The sequence below is a fragment of the Bidens hawaiensis genome, unplaced genomic scaffold (genome assembly GCF_021521415.1).
Source record: "Bidens hawaiensis isolate Kalapana, Puna unplaced genomic scaffold, B.hawaiensis_p1.1 tig00036417_1, whole genome shotgun sequence".
NCBI classification, from domain to species: Eukaryota; Viridiplantae; Streptophyta; class Magnoliopsida; order Asterales; family Asteraceae; genus Bidens; species Bidens hawaiensis.
The window spans coordinates 48041-63458 of record NW_027496365.1 but is presented as its reverse complement, the minus strand read 5'-3'; the positions used below and the strand labels follow the sequence as shown (position 1 = coordinate 63458).

Sequence of the window (15418 nt, the reverse complement as noted above, 5' to 3'; positions counted from 1 at the left end):
TTAATTTTGCTTAATTCTTTATAACATAACATAAAGTTATTCATAAAACATACCAAAATAAAACATAAAACACATAGAAAAGGTAATCAAAACCAAATAATACATAAAAAAAATACAAAATAAAAACAGGCAACAATTATTAGGTAACCAGAACACACTGCCTAAAATCCATTGATTACATGATAGATTTAAGAAACTCTGTCTTCAACTCAATAGAGTAGTTCAGAAGTTTTATCGCCTTACACAACTCTTTCAACTCATCTACTTCCCTTTTACCTGTGTCAATCAAAAACAAAGCACACAAATAGTTAATAGTACTACCAGGCATGTTTGCTAGCAACTTTGCTATTTCATCCCTCATATCCATGTTGACACCAGCGGTGATGATAAACTGATATTGTAAAGCAGCCCGATTCTTTGTATCCTCATGAATTTGAGCTTGAATCTGTTTCAACAAAAGATCCTTAGCTGATGAAGAAGACGATGAAGATGAGGAATCCATATCTTGTTGTACTGAGTTTTGTGTGGTGAGATGATAGATGTGGTTGTAATTAAATAGATAAAATAAAGATAGATGAAGACAAAAAATAACTACAGTGACAATAAATTATTGAGAAAAAGTGAAGCGTTTGTTATTTAATAATTTAAAATATCTGACACCTATGAAACTATAAAGACAATTACACGTTCCAATACATAACCACTTCATGTAATTAAATATATGACAAAAACGTTCTCATACGTTCTATACCAAAAGCATAAAAAAGATTGGCTCAATAATAACACTACTGAAGTGACAACTGCATATAATTAAAAAATTATCATCAGATTTTAGTTTAATTATGAACTATGTTAAATCTCCAACCAATTAAAACACAAAGAAAAAACAAATTACACATTTCATTAATACGTTCAACTACTCACTTTGATAAAATTGGCAATGCAATCATGCCTACTAATATGTTATGATGCCTAGATATACTTACTCAGTTCAATAAATTAAGTAAAAATTGTAATAACTTCATTCACCAACCAAAAAATCAAAAAAGTCTATAAAAAAGAGAACAAACGCATCCCACAAACACACAACAATAATTTGAAAAAAGAAAATGGATTCTGGAAATGTTACTGTTAAAAGCATTTTCCGATCAAGAATCAAGGAGTTTGAAAAAGACTGCAATCGGCTACGAGTAGTCGAAGATACAAAGAGGTGTGTGACAGATGAAGCAACAAAAACCGATGCTCTTCACAAAGAAGTTCTGAAGCAACCAGATAGCACATTCAAGACACAGGCGATAACCTACCTGGAAAAGCAAGCTTCATACTATGGTCAGCTTCAAGATGTGCTAGAGAGAACAGCTCACAAGGTGACGGTGAATAAAGAGCAAAGCGTGAAGGGGCCGAAGAGATCCTCGACAACAAATAGGGTTTCCTGGTGACTGCTGGTGTGGTGGTGTGATGTGGTGATGGTGTGGTAGAATAAAATAAGTTTGTGAATAGGTTCGATATGATCCTCTTTTGTAACCTCCTTTTTCAACTGGATTTAATATAAAAATCTATTTAGTATCAGTTTATTTACACGTTCTTATACGTTCCAGTAGCACAAACTTGCACGTTCCATGAAAATATGAAACATAAAAAGTATAAAAACAGAAAAAATATAAACAAAACAATAACGCTAAAAACTATTATTCTTGTAGTTCAGGACAAGTTCGACTGTTATGACCCTGTTTATGACAAACTTTGCATTCCCTATATTTCTTCCCAGACCGACTTATAGCAATCTCTTTCTGAGATTTAATCCGTTTATGTGACCCGCAACCCTTATTCTTAATACCACTAGGCACACGGACAGTCACCTCTGATGGTTGATCATACCCTAGAATAGCAGCAAACCTATCCCTTTTTGATAAATGAGTTCTTTTGTATCTTGTCTCATCGGCTTGTTTGATCATAATGTTCATTTGATCCCTGACTTTAGTAAGTTCATCAACATCAGTTGCATAGCTATTTATGAGATACTCACTAGCCAATGTTATTTCCATTGAGATCTCTTTGAGTTTTAAATTTTTGTCATTACCAAAAGTTGAAATTGGAGTTCTAGGATTAACACCAGCATCTCTCTTCCAACGATCAACCATGTATTTCTTTGGAAATCTTGTAACTCTAAACAAATTTAAAATATAAAGGTTGTGACGACACAATAACCCGTAATGTTCAAATCTTTTGCATCCGCATGAAATAATCGAATCAATTCTTTCCTCACCTTCCTTCTTAAACAAAACCTGACACACAAAAATATATTAAAATACTTTAAAACATTCTGTCAAAAAATCAAATAAACTTTAAAAAATGTTTTAATATGTTCTAAAACGTTCAGGCGGAAAAAAAATAGAATCTATAACTAATTCATACCTCCAAACTGCCTGGAACGTATGCATTAAAGTCAAATACTGAAAACCTCACAAAATCTTCTTCTGCAGTTGATTTCAAACATGCTACACCGCTCCTAATATGATACATTTCATCTTGGAAATCATTAAAAATAGCCTTTGTATACATCAGTTCTGCTTCCTTCTCAAAAGGGTTTTCGCTAACCGGATCTGAATGTGTGTACCTTGTATCATGATCATTTTTCCTACCATTGTACCTTTGTATCTCCATACAATGATCAAAATGACTAAAGAACTCAACTAGTGATAACTGTGAGTTAGAAACTTGACAAAAAAAATGATTTTCACTTTCTGATCTCGATGTAGTTCTCATAAGACCAGACAACGGCTCATCCATGTAATAAGCATGAATCCAATCAAATCTCATTTCAAACATGTCACACAACCATTTATTTGTTTCAAGATCATATTCTTTCATTATAAGTTCCCATTGCATTTCGAATTCGGATTGAGAAATTGTATCCGTCCAAACAATGTCACATATTTTACGTTTAAATTCTTCATTGTTACAAAGGGTGGCACCAACCTGATGTAACAAAAAATATGTACTTATACGTTAAAAAATACACACATAAAACACACTGATGCATGCTAGTTTGTTATACACGTTCACAAACGTTCTAACACTAATACAAAATATGACCTAAATATACTAAAACAGTAATATGTTTATACGTCCTAAAACGTTCTAACACATTTAAAAAATATGCAGCTATCAAATAATGATGAATACTAATATGTTTAGACATTCTAATACGTTCTAAAACATATGCATAGTACATTGAATACATTAAAAAGTTACCTTATCAGCAAGTTTTTTCATAATGTGCCATATACATAACCGATGTCTCGAGTTTGGTAAAACTAATGAGATTGCTTGCTTCATTGCTGGATCTTGATCAGTAACAACCACCTTTGGGGCAATACCAAAAGAATCAAGAAAAACTTTCAAAAGCCATGAATAAGATTCAATAGATTCAGATGATAATAACGCAGCACCAACTGTAACATTACGACAGTGATTATCAATGGCAGTAAATGGTACAAAAACCATATTGTACCTGTAAAAAACAAAATTATTAAAAAAACAAATTAAAAGAAAATATGTAAAAAAAATAAAAAAAATTAAAAAACAAATGTATTAAATTGACATACTTGTTGGTCTTAAATGTTGCATCAAATGATATAATATCTTCAAAAGCCAAATAATTTTTTTTGAAATTTCATCCGCCCAAAATAAACGATCTAATTCACCATTAGAATTAACAGTATACTCAAACGAATAACCATCACAACAATTTTTCTTCCCACTTAATCTTTGTACAACCATTTCCGCATCATACTCCCCAATATAACAAGTTAAACTCTGTTTGAAATTCTTACAATCGTCTTTTGTAGCCCCAACTTCCTCAAATCCTCCATACTTTGTCCTCATAATATTAAACGCCTTAACAGGGCCCAAATTCAATGTTGACAACTCATATATAATATATTGTTGTACATGAGTCAACTTCCTATTTGATCGAACAAAATGCATATCTTTTGCATCCACCAGTTCATGATTATGTCCTTCGACAAAATCATTTATTTCAAACCTCAAACCGTCATCAGATTTTAGAAAAATTTGAGCTCGGCAACCACACCGAATTGTTGGTCTCTTCCTTCTTTTATAATACGGTCTATTGGAACCATATTTTTCAGCCATAGAATCATAACTGTTTGCAGGTTTATGACCTTCTTTGGAACAAGTAAAATATTTAGACTTTAATAAACCGTCATTCATATATGAACCTCCTTTACGAACACAAAAACCAGCTTTCTTTGCATATTCACAATAGAAATCATATGCATGATCAACAGATTCAAAAATCATTCCTTTTACAGGTTTACAAGATGCATTAACTTGCGGTATACAACATCTGATGAAGGATCTGATAAACAAAAAGCAATTTAAGTCAAAAAAATTCGCCTAAAAACAACTAATTACAGTTTAGAAAATACACAGTAAATAAATATAATTTAAAATATAATCAAACATCAAAAATAAATTAATACGTTCTAATACGTTATAATATGTTCTAACCGAATCACAATGACTAACCAATTATACGTTCTAACACGTTCAATTTTCTTTCGATTATAATTAATGAAAAGTTGTTCTTCTACATAAATCCTCAATTAACTTTATGATTCTCGCTGCTTATTTTCTTTAACGATACTAACTAGTTAAATTTGAAGTCCAATTATCCACGATTTGCTAGTCCAATTTTCTTTAATGATCCTCAATTAACATGAATCCTCAAATTTGAAGTCCAATTATACGTTCTAACACGTTCTAAATAGAAAATCGGCAATCCTATCCACGATTTGCTATTAAAACACATAATTTGAAGTCTAACTGAATCACAATTAGTTCACAAAACTATTAAACACACTATCGATCATAAAAATTCAACAGAAAAAAAACGTAAAAATCGAAAAAATTAATTTATCCGTCAATTAAACCTACAGTATACAGCTAAATAAATAACAATTGATTAGAATTAAACCTACAATTACTTACTTTGATGATCGTAATACATGACGCTAAAAATCAACGAACACCGTCAATGCTAATCGAACAACAACTCGCCAATTGTTAAGCAGTTTTTGGATACAACGATAAAATTCAATAAAACAGGATATATGCAAAACCGTTTATTATACAGGCGCGATTATCTTTTAAAAGTAATGTAAAAAGACAAAAACACCCTTCTGTTAACTTACGCGATCAAATTAATGAAATTGGAAATCAACTATAGGAAGCCTCGCGTACGTAATGTACGATAGCCAATTTTTGTATTGAATCCTTTATCTATATATATATATACACACACATATTTTATAGCTACTTCATTATAGCTTTATTTATAATAACTTTTATATTAATATAAAAGAGAAAGTAAACCTTTTATTCAAACTCGCTTAAGCACAACTTATTTCAACCTTTTTACGAGACGATCTCGAGTAGCTCACCAGTAGTAGTGGTTTACCTTGTTTACATCTCAACGGAAAAGAATAAAAAGAATAAACTTAAAACTTAGAAACAAATATTACGTCAGGATGATAAGAAAAAAAGAAAGCATTAAAGATGATTGATAATAAAAGAAGTTTAAGTTTTTGGATTATCTATTTAAAAAGAGTAAATAGAAAATGAAAGGAACTTAAAGTGTACATGACCTTTACTACCTTGGTCATATCAAAATTAATTAAAATTTGTGTTTTTCCATTGGGACTTTGGGATGAGTTAGAACTTAGAGGATTCAAACTCAGGTAAGGTGGCCCTGCCGAACTGATAGTAAGCGGGTGAGCAATTGCTAATAAAAATCAAAATAAAAAATTTAAAGCGATTAAACGTGCATGGTAACCACATTGTGTGTGTTGATAGTTGCAAGTCGTTTTCCTTTTGCGTGTAATAACTTCAGTTCAGGATATTTGTTTTCCTACGTTACTCTTTCCTAAAATTAATACTAACCAAAAAGGTTTGTTTTCTAGCCCACCCCACCAAAAACAAGATGACTAGAGTTACAAAAAGTTTAGTTATATAAATATTAACCAGGTCCCTTGCTAAATTTCATCTAAAGAAAAAGTAATTAGGCCCCTTTAGTAACCTTTGAAATTGACAGATATCCAAATAGAAGAAAATCAGCCGGTTTGACCGATTATGGTTCGGTATTAAGGGTTTGACGGTTTTACGATTTGAAACTTGGAACCGATTGTGTAAACCGTATTGGCTGTTTAACATTTATTGTCATAGGGGAAAACAAGCCTGATTACATCCCTCGGATTTCCCATGTGACGATAACAACGAAGACAATCGGATTTCAAGTCTAAATGACACTGTTTTGTAGGATCCAAGTGCTTGACACACAAACCACTCCCCATAGTACTATTTCCAGTCCCTTGGTCGGTCTGCGCAGATATTGGTAGCAATACGAGAATGGATAAATGAGGCTAAAAGTATAACTTAAGAAAAACACAAAGACTTGAACTGTTAAACATATAACACAAAACGCTTGCCAGTAGATGTTAGAATACCTTAAAAGAGCATCCAAGATAAACCGCAACAGAACACATGAACACAAAAACTACATTTAACAGTTTTCTCATTTGTAAGTCTAACAAAAAATGTCTAAATTTGCACCTTCTCTCACTCTTGTTACAAACATTACATCAATTTAAGCCTATCTATTGTCAATCTACATTTATATACAACAAATTTCATGGTTAGTTTCTATCCTAAATCAAATATCAATGTTAGTATATGGTGTTAAAAAATATATATACATGGCTAATCACTGTACTCTACATAGTTACCGGTTCACACTCTCTACGGCTGGGCGCATTATTTCAAAGGTCAAACCGCCATTGATGTGGTCAACTGAAAATAGGATTTAAGGTCACATCAATTTCATATCTCCCTGACTCCCTCTCCCTCAGAACATCTTGTTCTTTGTATTTATTTCAACAGAACAGAGAGGGGTTGTGCATGCGGCCTAGTGGTTCACTTCACTTGTGGTGCGGCTAGCATCGGGCTTGCATTGACCCTACCTGATTGATCAGATCGGATCGTATGGAGAATAAATAAATAAATTCCATTCAGCTTATTTTCCACCTTTTTTTGTTAAATTAATACCCTTTGCTTTCTCCATTTCGACCTCTTTTTGAGCTTTCTTTTTTTCTAATTCGGCTTGTTTATAGTTTTCTTCATGAGCTTTTCGAAAAAGCCTCACAAAGTTTAAAAGGGTTTGAGTAACTGCAAAACACATATAATATCCACATGTCATTTTTTTTAATTTCCAACATGTAATCATATGAAAAAGGTATACCAGGTGCTTTATAGTTTATATATTAACCTTGTTCAAAAGGGCAACGAGCAGGGTCTTCACCAAAATATAGGGCTAATGCATCCGCGTTCCTACCCTGTAAATGAAGTTACAGAATAACAGATAATCAGATTATACACGTCTTTAAAATAAGTCAATTTGAAAGATTAGTTTTAAGGGTTCTTACCGCCACATTGTACAAATTGTTTACAGACGTCACTTCTGACTCAGCAAAGCCGATGAAATTGTTTAATGTCTTAAAACAGTTCAAGAAAGAGAATTAATAAGCAGAATGTAAAATTAAGTAAATAATATTTGACAACATTATTGGTCTGAAAGAGATAATTTACCTTATGGAAAACTTCAGATACAGGGCCATCATTTGCGGATGCTTCAAGTTCTTGTTTAACCTTTTCAAGTCCTTTCAAAATGGCTTGCATTTCTTCTGCTAAAGACTTCAATTGTATCTGAAATTTAAAACTTCCGTTAATCATTTTCTTCACCAACAAGAAACAGCGATTAAACTTCAAGAAAATAAGTGAAAGTGAACCTTAGTTGCTGCCTCCAGACTAACAAGATCCACATGAAAATCTAAAAGGGCTGGTGACTTGGCGGCAAGAACCTGTAAAATGATAATATACATATGATAAAGGTCTAAGACATTAAATAAATGGCAATACTTATGCATAAGCAACTTGTACCTTGCAGAGATAATGAATTAAAGTCATCTTGCTGTCAGAGGCCCGTGTATCAGTGAGTTTCAAAAGGCTGTCCAGCTTGAAACCGACTGCAGAACCTGCAATATGTATAGAACCAAATGTGAAATACACACTATAGAAATTCAGTTATTAAAGTACGTGTAGTATTCAATATTGATACTCTTACCTCTAGCAGTTCCTTGATTTAATGTATTTCCCAAATACAAAATTCTTTTCATGATTTCCTTTAATTTAAGAGAAGTTCGGACCTGATACCAGAAACAGGCTTGAATAAGGTAAATATAAATGAATAAGGATTAGAAACAGCGTGAACGTTTTATAAGTACCTCGTCACATGCAGAGTTTACAGTGTTCAGACTCTTTTTAAACTCTGAAACCTGAAAGAAAGGACACAACAAGATTATAATAATACAAAAATAACAAATGAAACATAAGAATGCTATTAGATCACTCAAAATATACTATAAAAATTTACCTGTGTGTTGAATTGAATTTTGAACAGAAAAACCCGTAACTTTGATTCCACACGTGGCACCTTCATTAGCTCCAGAAAGAACTGGGAAACAAAATTTATTAATAAAAAAATAGCATGTAAGAATTAACAATTTGACATCCCAATTGTAATAAAAATATGTAATAAATTCATGCTTTGGGTACCAACCTGTTCACACTTGCCCAGCATCTCCTTGTCACCTGTATAATTCTAACAGTTGCAATGCATAAACAGAACGGCAGCAAATTAGATAATTAATGAAATACCTACTATATCATTTTATTAAAAAAATCACACTAAGTCCAACCTGAGCATACTGTGACCTCGAAATTAATAACAGAGTAAATAAAATAAGATTACGCATAATACCTTGAGAAGTTCCATCTCTTCTTTAGTAGAACAAAACTTGATAAGATTCTCTACTTGATCGCCATCTAAAATTGACTCATCCATAGCTAAAGCAGCTAATTACAATTTGAAGTAAAATTTTGTTTTTATTCAACTCGCTAACAGTTTTTTGAATATTAGCAGTGATAAAAGAGTAATATTTTTTTAAAAGATTACAGCAAGAAGTCAATCAAATTTTTTAAGTTGACAAATCATCTATCCTTTATTATATATGATACAAAAAGTTGAAATCATTTAGAAATTTTATGTTATAAAACAAGTCACTTTATATTTTTTTTCTTAAAGATGGTAGCATTTTTTAAATCTATCATGCTCAAATATTCATATCAAGCAAATACTTACATTACAAAATAAGTACTTATAATAAAAAAAATTATCATAAAACCATTTATGTTTTAAAAGATACACTGTAATAAATATAAACATAGTAATAAGAAGTCACCAAAATTTATGATCTTTGAAATCACCATACTGATGCATGAAGCATGCCTGATAATTAGTGCAATTGTGTATAAAACACAAAGACCTACACTTAGAACTATCTTCTAACCAAATCTTCTAACACAGAAATATATTAGATATCCACTATAGCATGCATATAGAGAAGAATCTATTCAGACATGCCACTAATTAGGAAGAAGTACCAAGCATCACTTTAGAATATGAAGTCCACACTTACCATCATGTCAGGAAGTGGCATCTTAACCTTTGTAAGCATGATTTCCGTGTTGTTAGCCCTCCTCAGATCAACCTAAAGAACAAGTTTGCAAAAGGAAAAAAGTAAGGTCAACATGAAAAAAGTGAAACCACTAGATGTTTGCATGAAATTCTGTAGTCTATATTCTAAAGTGATTATTGTTCAATAAACACCCGATCCAGTTATACTATTCACATTAAAATATGTCAAGTTGCACTATGAAAAATATCCTCTACTATAAAAAAAAATATCAATTAACTAAACCAAGTTAACGCAATTTCATGGATAAGATATTTAATTCATAAACTAAGATTGCATTACCAAGTGAACTTTTTCAGGTTTTGAACCAGTAGACTTGCGCTCCCTCCTCCTTTTGAAGCGTCTTTCTTTGGGACTGTGGCAGAAAATAACGTCTCAAGTTCTGACACATCAAAATCTGGTGCACTACAATTCAATAATGTACACCCGTCTTAGAATGAAATATATCTAAAAATGTGCATAAAACTGTCTGCAAAGATATGTTGTTTATTTTCTCACAAGGAAAATAATGAATATTGTTCATTGACATGAAAACCACATTAAGAGGGCAGAAAGTAGAGTACATTTGGGGCTCTCCAAGTCTTTGTAATTCTTCCCACAAGCTTCCTTGCAATGCACGAGTAACTTTGCTCCAGTGCAGTGGCTTTAAATTAGATCTTCGTGGTGCTGCAGCTGTTCCAGCTGGACGCGCAAATCCCCGGCCTCTGGGCGGAATAGGTCCATTACTTGGAGGGCCAGGTGCACGAGGTCCCAACGGAGGTGGTGGAGGGCCAGCACCTGGAGGTCTTGGAGGTCCAGGTGGGGGAGGTGGTCCAGGTGCACGGCCACCTGGGGGAGGTGGTGGAGGCGGCCCAGGCGGTCCCCGACCACCCGGTGGAGGTGGTAGTGGCGGTCCGGGTGCACGGCCTCCTGGCGGAGGTGGTGGTGGAGGCGGCCCGGGTGCACGGCCACCTGGCGGAGGTGGCGGTGGAGGAGGCCCAGGCGCACGCCCCCCTGGTGGAGGTGGTGGTGGAGGAGGTGGTCCAGGCGCACGGCCACCTGGCGGAGGTGGCGGTGGAGGAGGTGGCCCAGGTGCACGGCCACCTGGTGGAGGTGGTGGTGGTGGTGGAGGAGGTCCGGGTGCACGGCCTCCAGGTGGAGGTGGTGGTGGCGGAGGAGGTTCGGGTGCACGACCTCCAGGTGGAGGTGGTGGAGGAGGAGGAGGAGGTGCTCCACGTAATGGAGGCGGGTCCCCCATACATTGGAGGCGGAGGAGGTGGAGGAGGAGCACTCCGTGAGGGCGGTGGTGGTGGTGGTGGAGGCAGTGATGGGGATCCATATGTTGGTGGAGGTGGTGGTGGTGGTGGTGGTGGTGGAGGAGGAGAAGGGGCACCATACCTTTGAGGTGGTGGTGGGAGTGGGGGTGGGGGAGGAGAAGATGAAGTTCCATACATTGGAGGCGGAGGCGGGGGTGGTGGAGGAGATGAAGAAGATCCATACATTGGAGGTGGAGGTGGAGGCGGGGGTGGTGGTTGAGGCAAAAAAGACGGGGCACCATATCGTGGTGGCGGGGGTGGAGGTGGAGGTGGAATAGCAGCTGCATTAGTGTTGTAGATGTTGAATGAAGGAGGAGGTGGCGGTGGAGGGGGTAGTGGCGGCGGTGGTGGCGGTGGTGGTGAGGCCTTGGTTGTAGGTTTTACTAAAGTATCTCTATCAGTTGAAGGAGAAGGTGGTGGTAATGGAGGAAGTGGTGAGGTAACCTTTGGTGATTTTTCTTCCAAATTACTAACAAAAGAACCCACTGACTTAGCTGAAGAGTCAACTACTTGAGCTGCTTGTTTCCTAGTTGTACTCTCTGCTTTATTACCAGTACCTTCAACCGACTTTTTCTCCTCCTTTGATACAGCTAACATAGGAGGTGCACTATTATATCTTGTAGGCGGATACGACACATGCAGCGAGTTTGTATACGACCCTTTATTAGGTGGGATCCACCTTGACACCACATTCGGTTTCGCAATTCTTGTATTCGCCCCAACTTCCGGCTTACCTTTTTGCTTTCCATCCAAACCAACTTTTGAACTTTTTCTACTCAACTTCTTCCCTGCACCCTCTTCTTTCTCTTGTTTACTTTTTACCCCAGCCAACTTTACTTCCTTCCCATTCCCATCTGACTTATTATCTTCATTAGCAACCGCCACCGTGAGCTTCAAACCACCATTAACATCCCCCAAATCATTCTCATAAACCTTAGTTTCAGGTTTTTTGTTCCCATCATCTGAATCATAGTCTTCAAATGCATCAACTTCTGGTTCTGGTTCACCCTTCAAGACAATATCACCATTCTCGACACCCAATTTAATTTCTTTAGGTAAATGACCATCTTGCCCTTCCGCATTGCTAAAAATCTCGTCTGCCTCAAAAAACTCCTCATGTGTAGGACTTTCTGTCCCATTATTTTCAGATTCTTGTTCTATGGTGATCATAGATTGTAAAGTATCAGCATCTGAAAAATGTACCTGATACATATATAACTATGCATTCAGCTTCTAGATTTTCCAAAATAAGGACATTTCAGTAATAAGAAAGGGCCAAAAAAACTACCTCTGCTTTAAAGTTCCTTGGTATCTGGTCCTGTGCATCCCACATAACATCAACATCATCACGACTCAAATTCAGTACACTGTTTCGCACAAACGTTGTGTGAAACATCACTCTAAATATCATTTCCTCCCTACTATGATCCAAATGTATGCATTCAAGAACCACATCCCCTTGAACACGGTGACGAATATCAATTTTCACCAGTTCACACTCTTCCTGCAATCACAGACTTATATAATATTATTATATAATATTAGAGAGTGTTTGGATTTGCATTGTGAAACTAATTATCTTATATTTCGAATTGCAGCCACCAGAATCAGCTTCAAAAGTTTAGATTTCATAACTGTTTGATAGAAAAACTCACCGGTTGATAATAGCGGGCTTGTTTTTTGTTTTTAGAGGATGTAAATAAAAGCTTAGAGCTCCTATTGGCTGTTGTTGAAGATGAATCTTGACCATAGATTCGAATTACAGGCCGACAACCCTTTTCACCAAATAAAGGAAGGAAACTAAGTATGATACAATCCAAACCTAACGGTGTGTCTGAAGGTGGCCAATCAGATCCTAAATTTCTTCTAGAAATGTACTGAAGATACCTCAATTGAGAAGGTTGTGGATTTAAAGGTGTTAAAAGCTGAAGTAGCTCTTTAGGAGCTTGTTTATACACCATTTCAAGAGTCTTTTGTTCACCATTATATTGTTTTCTAAATAAAAGAAGAGCTGCAAGCATAAATGCAAGAACTGGCCATCCGCCCCTTTCACAATGCATTAAAAGCACGTTTTGTTGACCAGCTAATGACAACCAACTTTCACTAGATCTCAAAAAGTGATGAATCATTTCTAATGGTAACATTGGGCATCCTTCATATTGTCTAGGATATTCCATTACTGTCATATCGTATTGTGATAATATGTCCGAAATTTGGGTCCTTCTGTCACCTTCTCTAAAGTTAAAAACCATGAAAGATGAATCAGGATAGTAGTCTTGAAGTTCAGCCACAATCCCTCCCATGTAGGTCTTGTACTCATCTTCTTCAAGTACTTCAGTTGAGAAGCAGCAATCAAAAACTGCAAACGATATTTTAAACCGTTAACTTAAATCTTAAATCTCTAAATATAGTGCCTAACACTAGCCCATTAAATTTTCTTCCCATGGATGTAAGCCAGTGGGCTGTAAACAAACCGAACAGAAAAGGACCTGATTCATGTTCGTATGTTAAAATTTTATTGGACTAGCGGTTAGTTCACGAACACAAATGAACACAAACAATGTGCTAACTGATGATATATCGGTCAAATACTCATAAATTGATCATCGGGATCGATATTTTGCACCGACATTTTACCAAGGGACCGATAACCGATATATCGGCGATATCGCATGCATAGACTGACATTGTTCAGTGTCAATGGTTCAGTCCGGCTACCAAGTTTGTGTTGCTGTTTTTGTAACATTCATATTCATATGCTTAATTAACATGTTTTAATCATATAATGCTCATATATAGTTAATAGTTTTGCTTATATCTATACAATAAGATTATTAGAAAACTCACTATAGAAAAATTAAAAACCTTGAATGAACAAACATTAACCTAAAACCTTTAACGAACATATACGGATATAAACGAACACAATTGAATGAACATGGCCTATGTTCGTGTTCGTTCATTTATTAAACAAACTTCCCGCCAAACAGTTCGCAAACGTTCAGTTTGTTTACCGCCCTAGATGTAACTTTATATCTATAGAATAACCAAAAAGATGTTATGCTACATTTTTGTATAATTAGCAATCAAATTTGCAAACGTTCAGTTCATTCATAGCCTTAGATGTAACTTCATATCTATAGAATAACCAAAAACCTTATGCTACATTTTGGTATTAAAAAAATAAAAAACCTTTAATGAACAAACATAAACAAAAAACCATTAACGAACGCATTACTGAACGCAAATGAAATTCCTTGTTCATGTTCGTTATTTAATTAAACGAATGAACATAACCGAGCTTCCCGTCAAACAGTTCACAAATAGTTTGTTGAACGTTCAGTTCCTAGATACAACTTTATATCTAAGAAATAACCACAAATCTTAAGCTACATTTTGGTATAACTATTAACCAAACAATAATACAACCTGTTTTCCTAATAACTGAAACCTGTTGACCAATTTCCCCCAAATTCCAAGTCAACACATGGTCATAGATATTGCAGACCTAAAAACCAGCTTACTAAACTTACGCACATCCTAATTAAGAGGATCAATAATAATAATAATAATAATAATAATCCAGCAATTTCAGCAACAAAATCAGGAAGCTAAACCTAATTATTATTAGTGTTTAATAAGATAGATAGATAGATACATTGGATAGATACACGTACCGTAAACTCTCTCGGAGATCTCGAGCAGCCGATCCGGTGGCTTCCGGTAGAAGAACCGCTTGAACAGCGCCATCTAATGGCGCTGTTACCCGACCCGACCCGATCCAATCTTCTGATCCAATTTTGTTCAGCCACTAATGTTGACTGTATAATTGATTAATTGAATAGTTTCTAGATCGATCTCGTACGTACAGCTTCAATTTTAGTGTTGAATTTTGAATCCAAAACCTAATTGACGAATTCGATCTCTAACTGATTGTTTATAATAATAATAATAATGATAATAATCATCATATTAATAATAATATCAGCTGAAGTGTGTACCGAACTTGTGTGAATCCAAGTGAAATGCGAATGAAATGGAATGAATCTGTGAATATTATGTACACGTGGACTCTGGATAGATCATGAAGAAGAGATTTAAGGGTTTCAAGTTTGAAGAACACAAAACAAAGATGAAAGTTTTATTATTATTATTATTATTATTATTATTATTATTATTATTATTATTGGAGTGTATTTTTGTCAAAGGGGTGCAAAATAAAAAAAAATAATGTAATACGTGCCTTCATCTACCAAATGGACTTACTTAGGAGCATCATTTATGGCTTTATTAATTGTGTTTGAAATTTTACATTAGATAGTAACTTTATATTTATAACAACAATAATATAAGTAATGTCGATGATGACTAAGGCTGGCATATCGTGTATATACTCGTATAAGATAAAATACAAACACGAAACGAAAACTAATCGTGTATTTGTACGCT

At 35.0% G+C, this 15418-nt stretch overlaps 1 protein-coding gene and 1 pseudogene across 2 annotated transcripts; both read right to left on the bottom strand.

Annotated features, from left to right (window-relative positions):
- Positions 1-1688: 1688 nt before the first annotated feature.
- LOC143588501 (protein FAR1-RELATED SEQUENCE 5-like) lies at positions 1689-4326 on the bottom strand. Its single transcript, XM_077069489.1, has 4 exons — positions 3728-4326; positions 3256-3514; positions 2416-2703; positions 1689-2285 (listed from the first exon to the last, which is right to left on the bottom strand). Exons 1-4 carry the CDS (start codon positions 4324-4326, stop codon positions 1689-1691), a joined length of 1743 nt encoding a protein of 580 aa, XP_076925604.1.
- A 2207-nt stretch (positions 4327-6533) lies between these two features.
- Positions 6534-14923, bottom strand: LOC143588485 (formin-like protein 20; annotated as a pseudogene). Its single transcript, XR_013145117.1, has 17 exons — positions 14647-14923; positions 12625-13328; positions 12258-12473; positions 10238-12172; positions 9957-10079; positions 9614-9689; positions 8900-8994; positions 8699-8740; positions 8513-8593; positions 8364-8414; positions 8204-8285; positions 8020-8114; positions 7869-7940; positions 7669-7785; positions 7506-7574; positions 7349-7415; positions 6534-7248 (listed from the first exon to the last, which is right to left on the bottom strand). The product of XR_013145117.1 is annotated as a formin-like protein 20 (transcript).
- Positions 14924-15418: the final 495 nt, after the last annotated feature.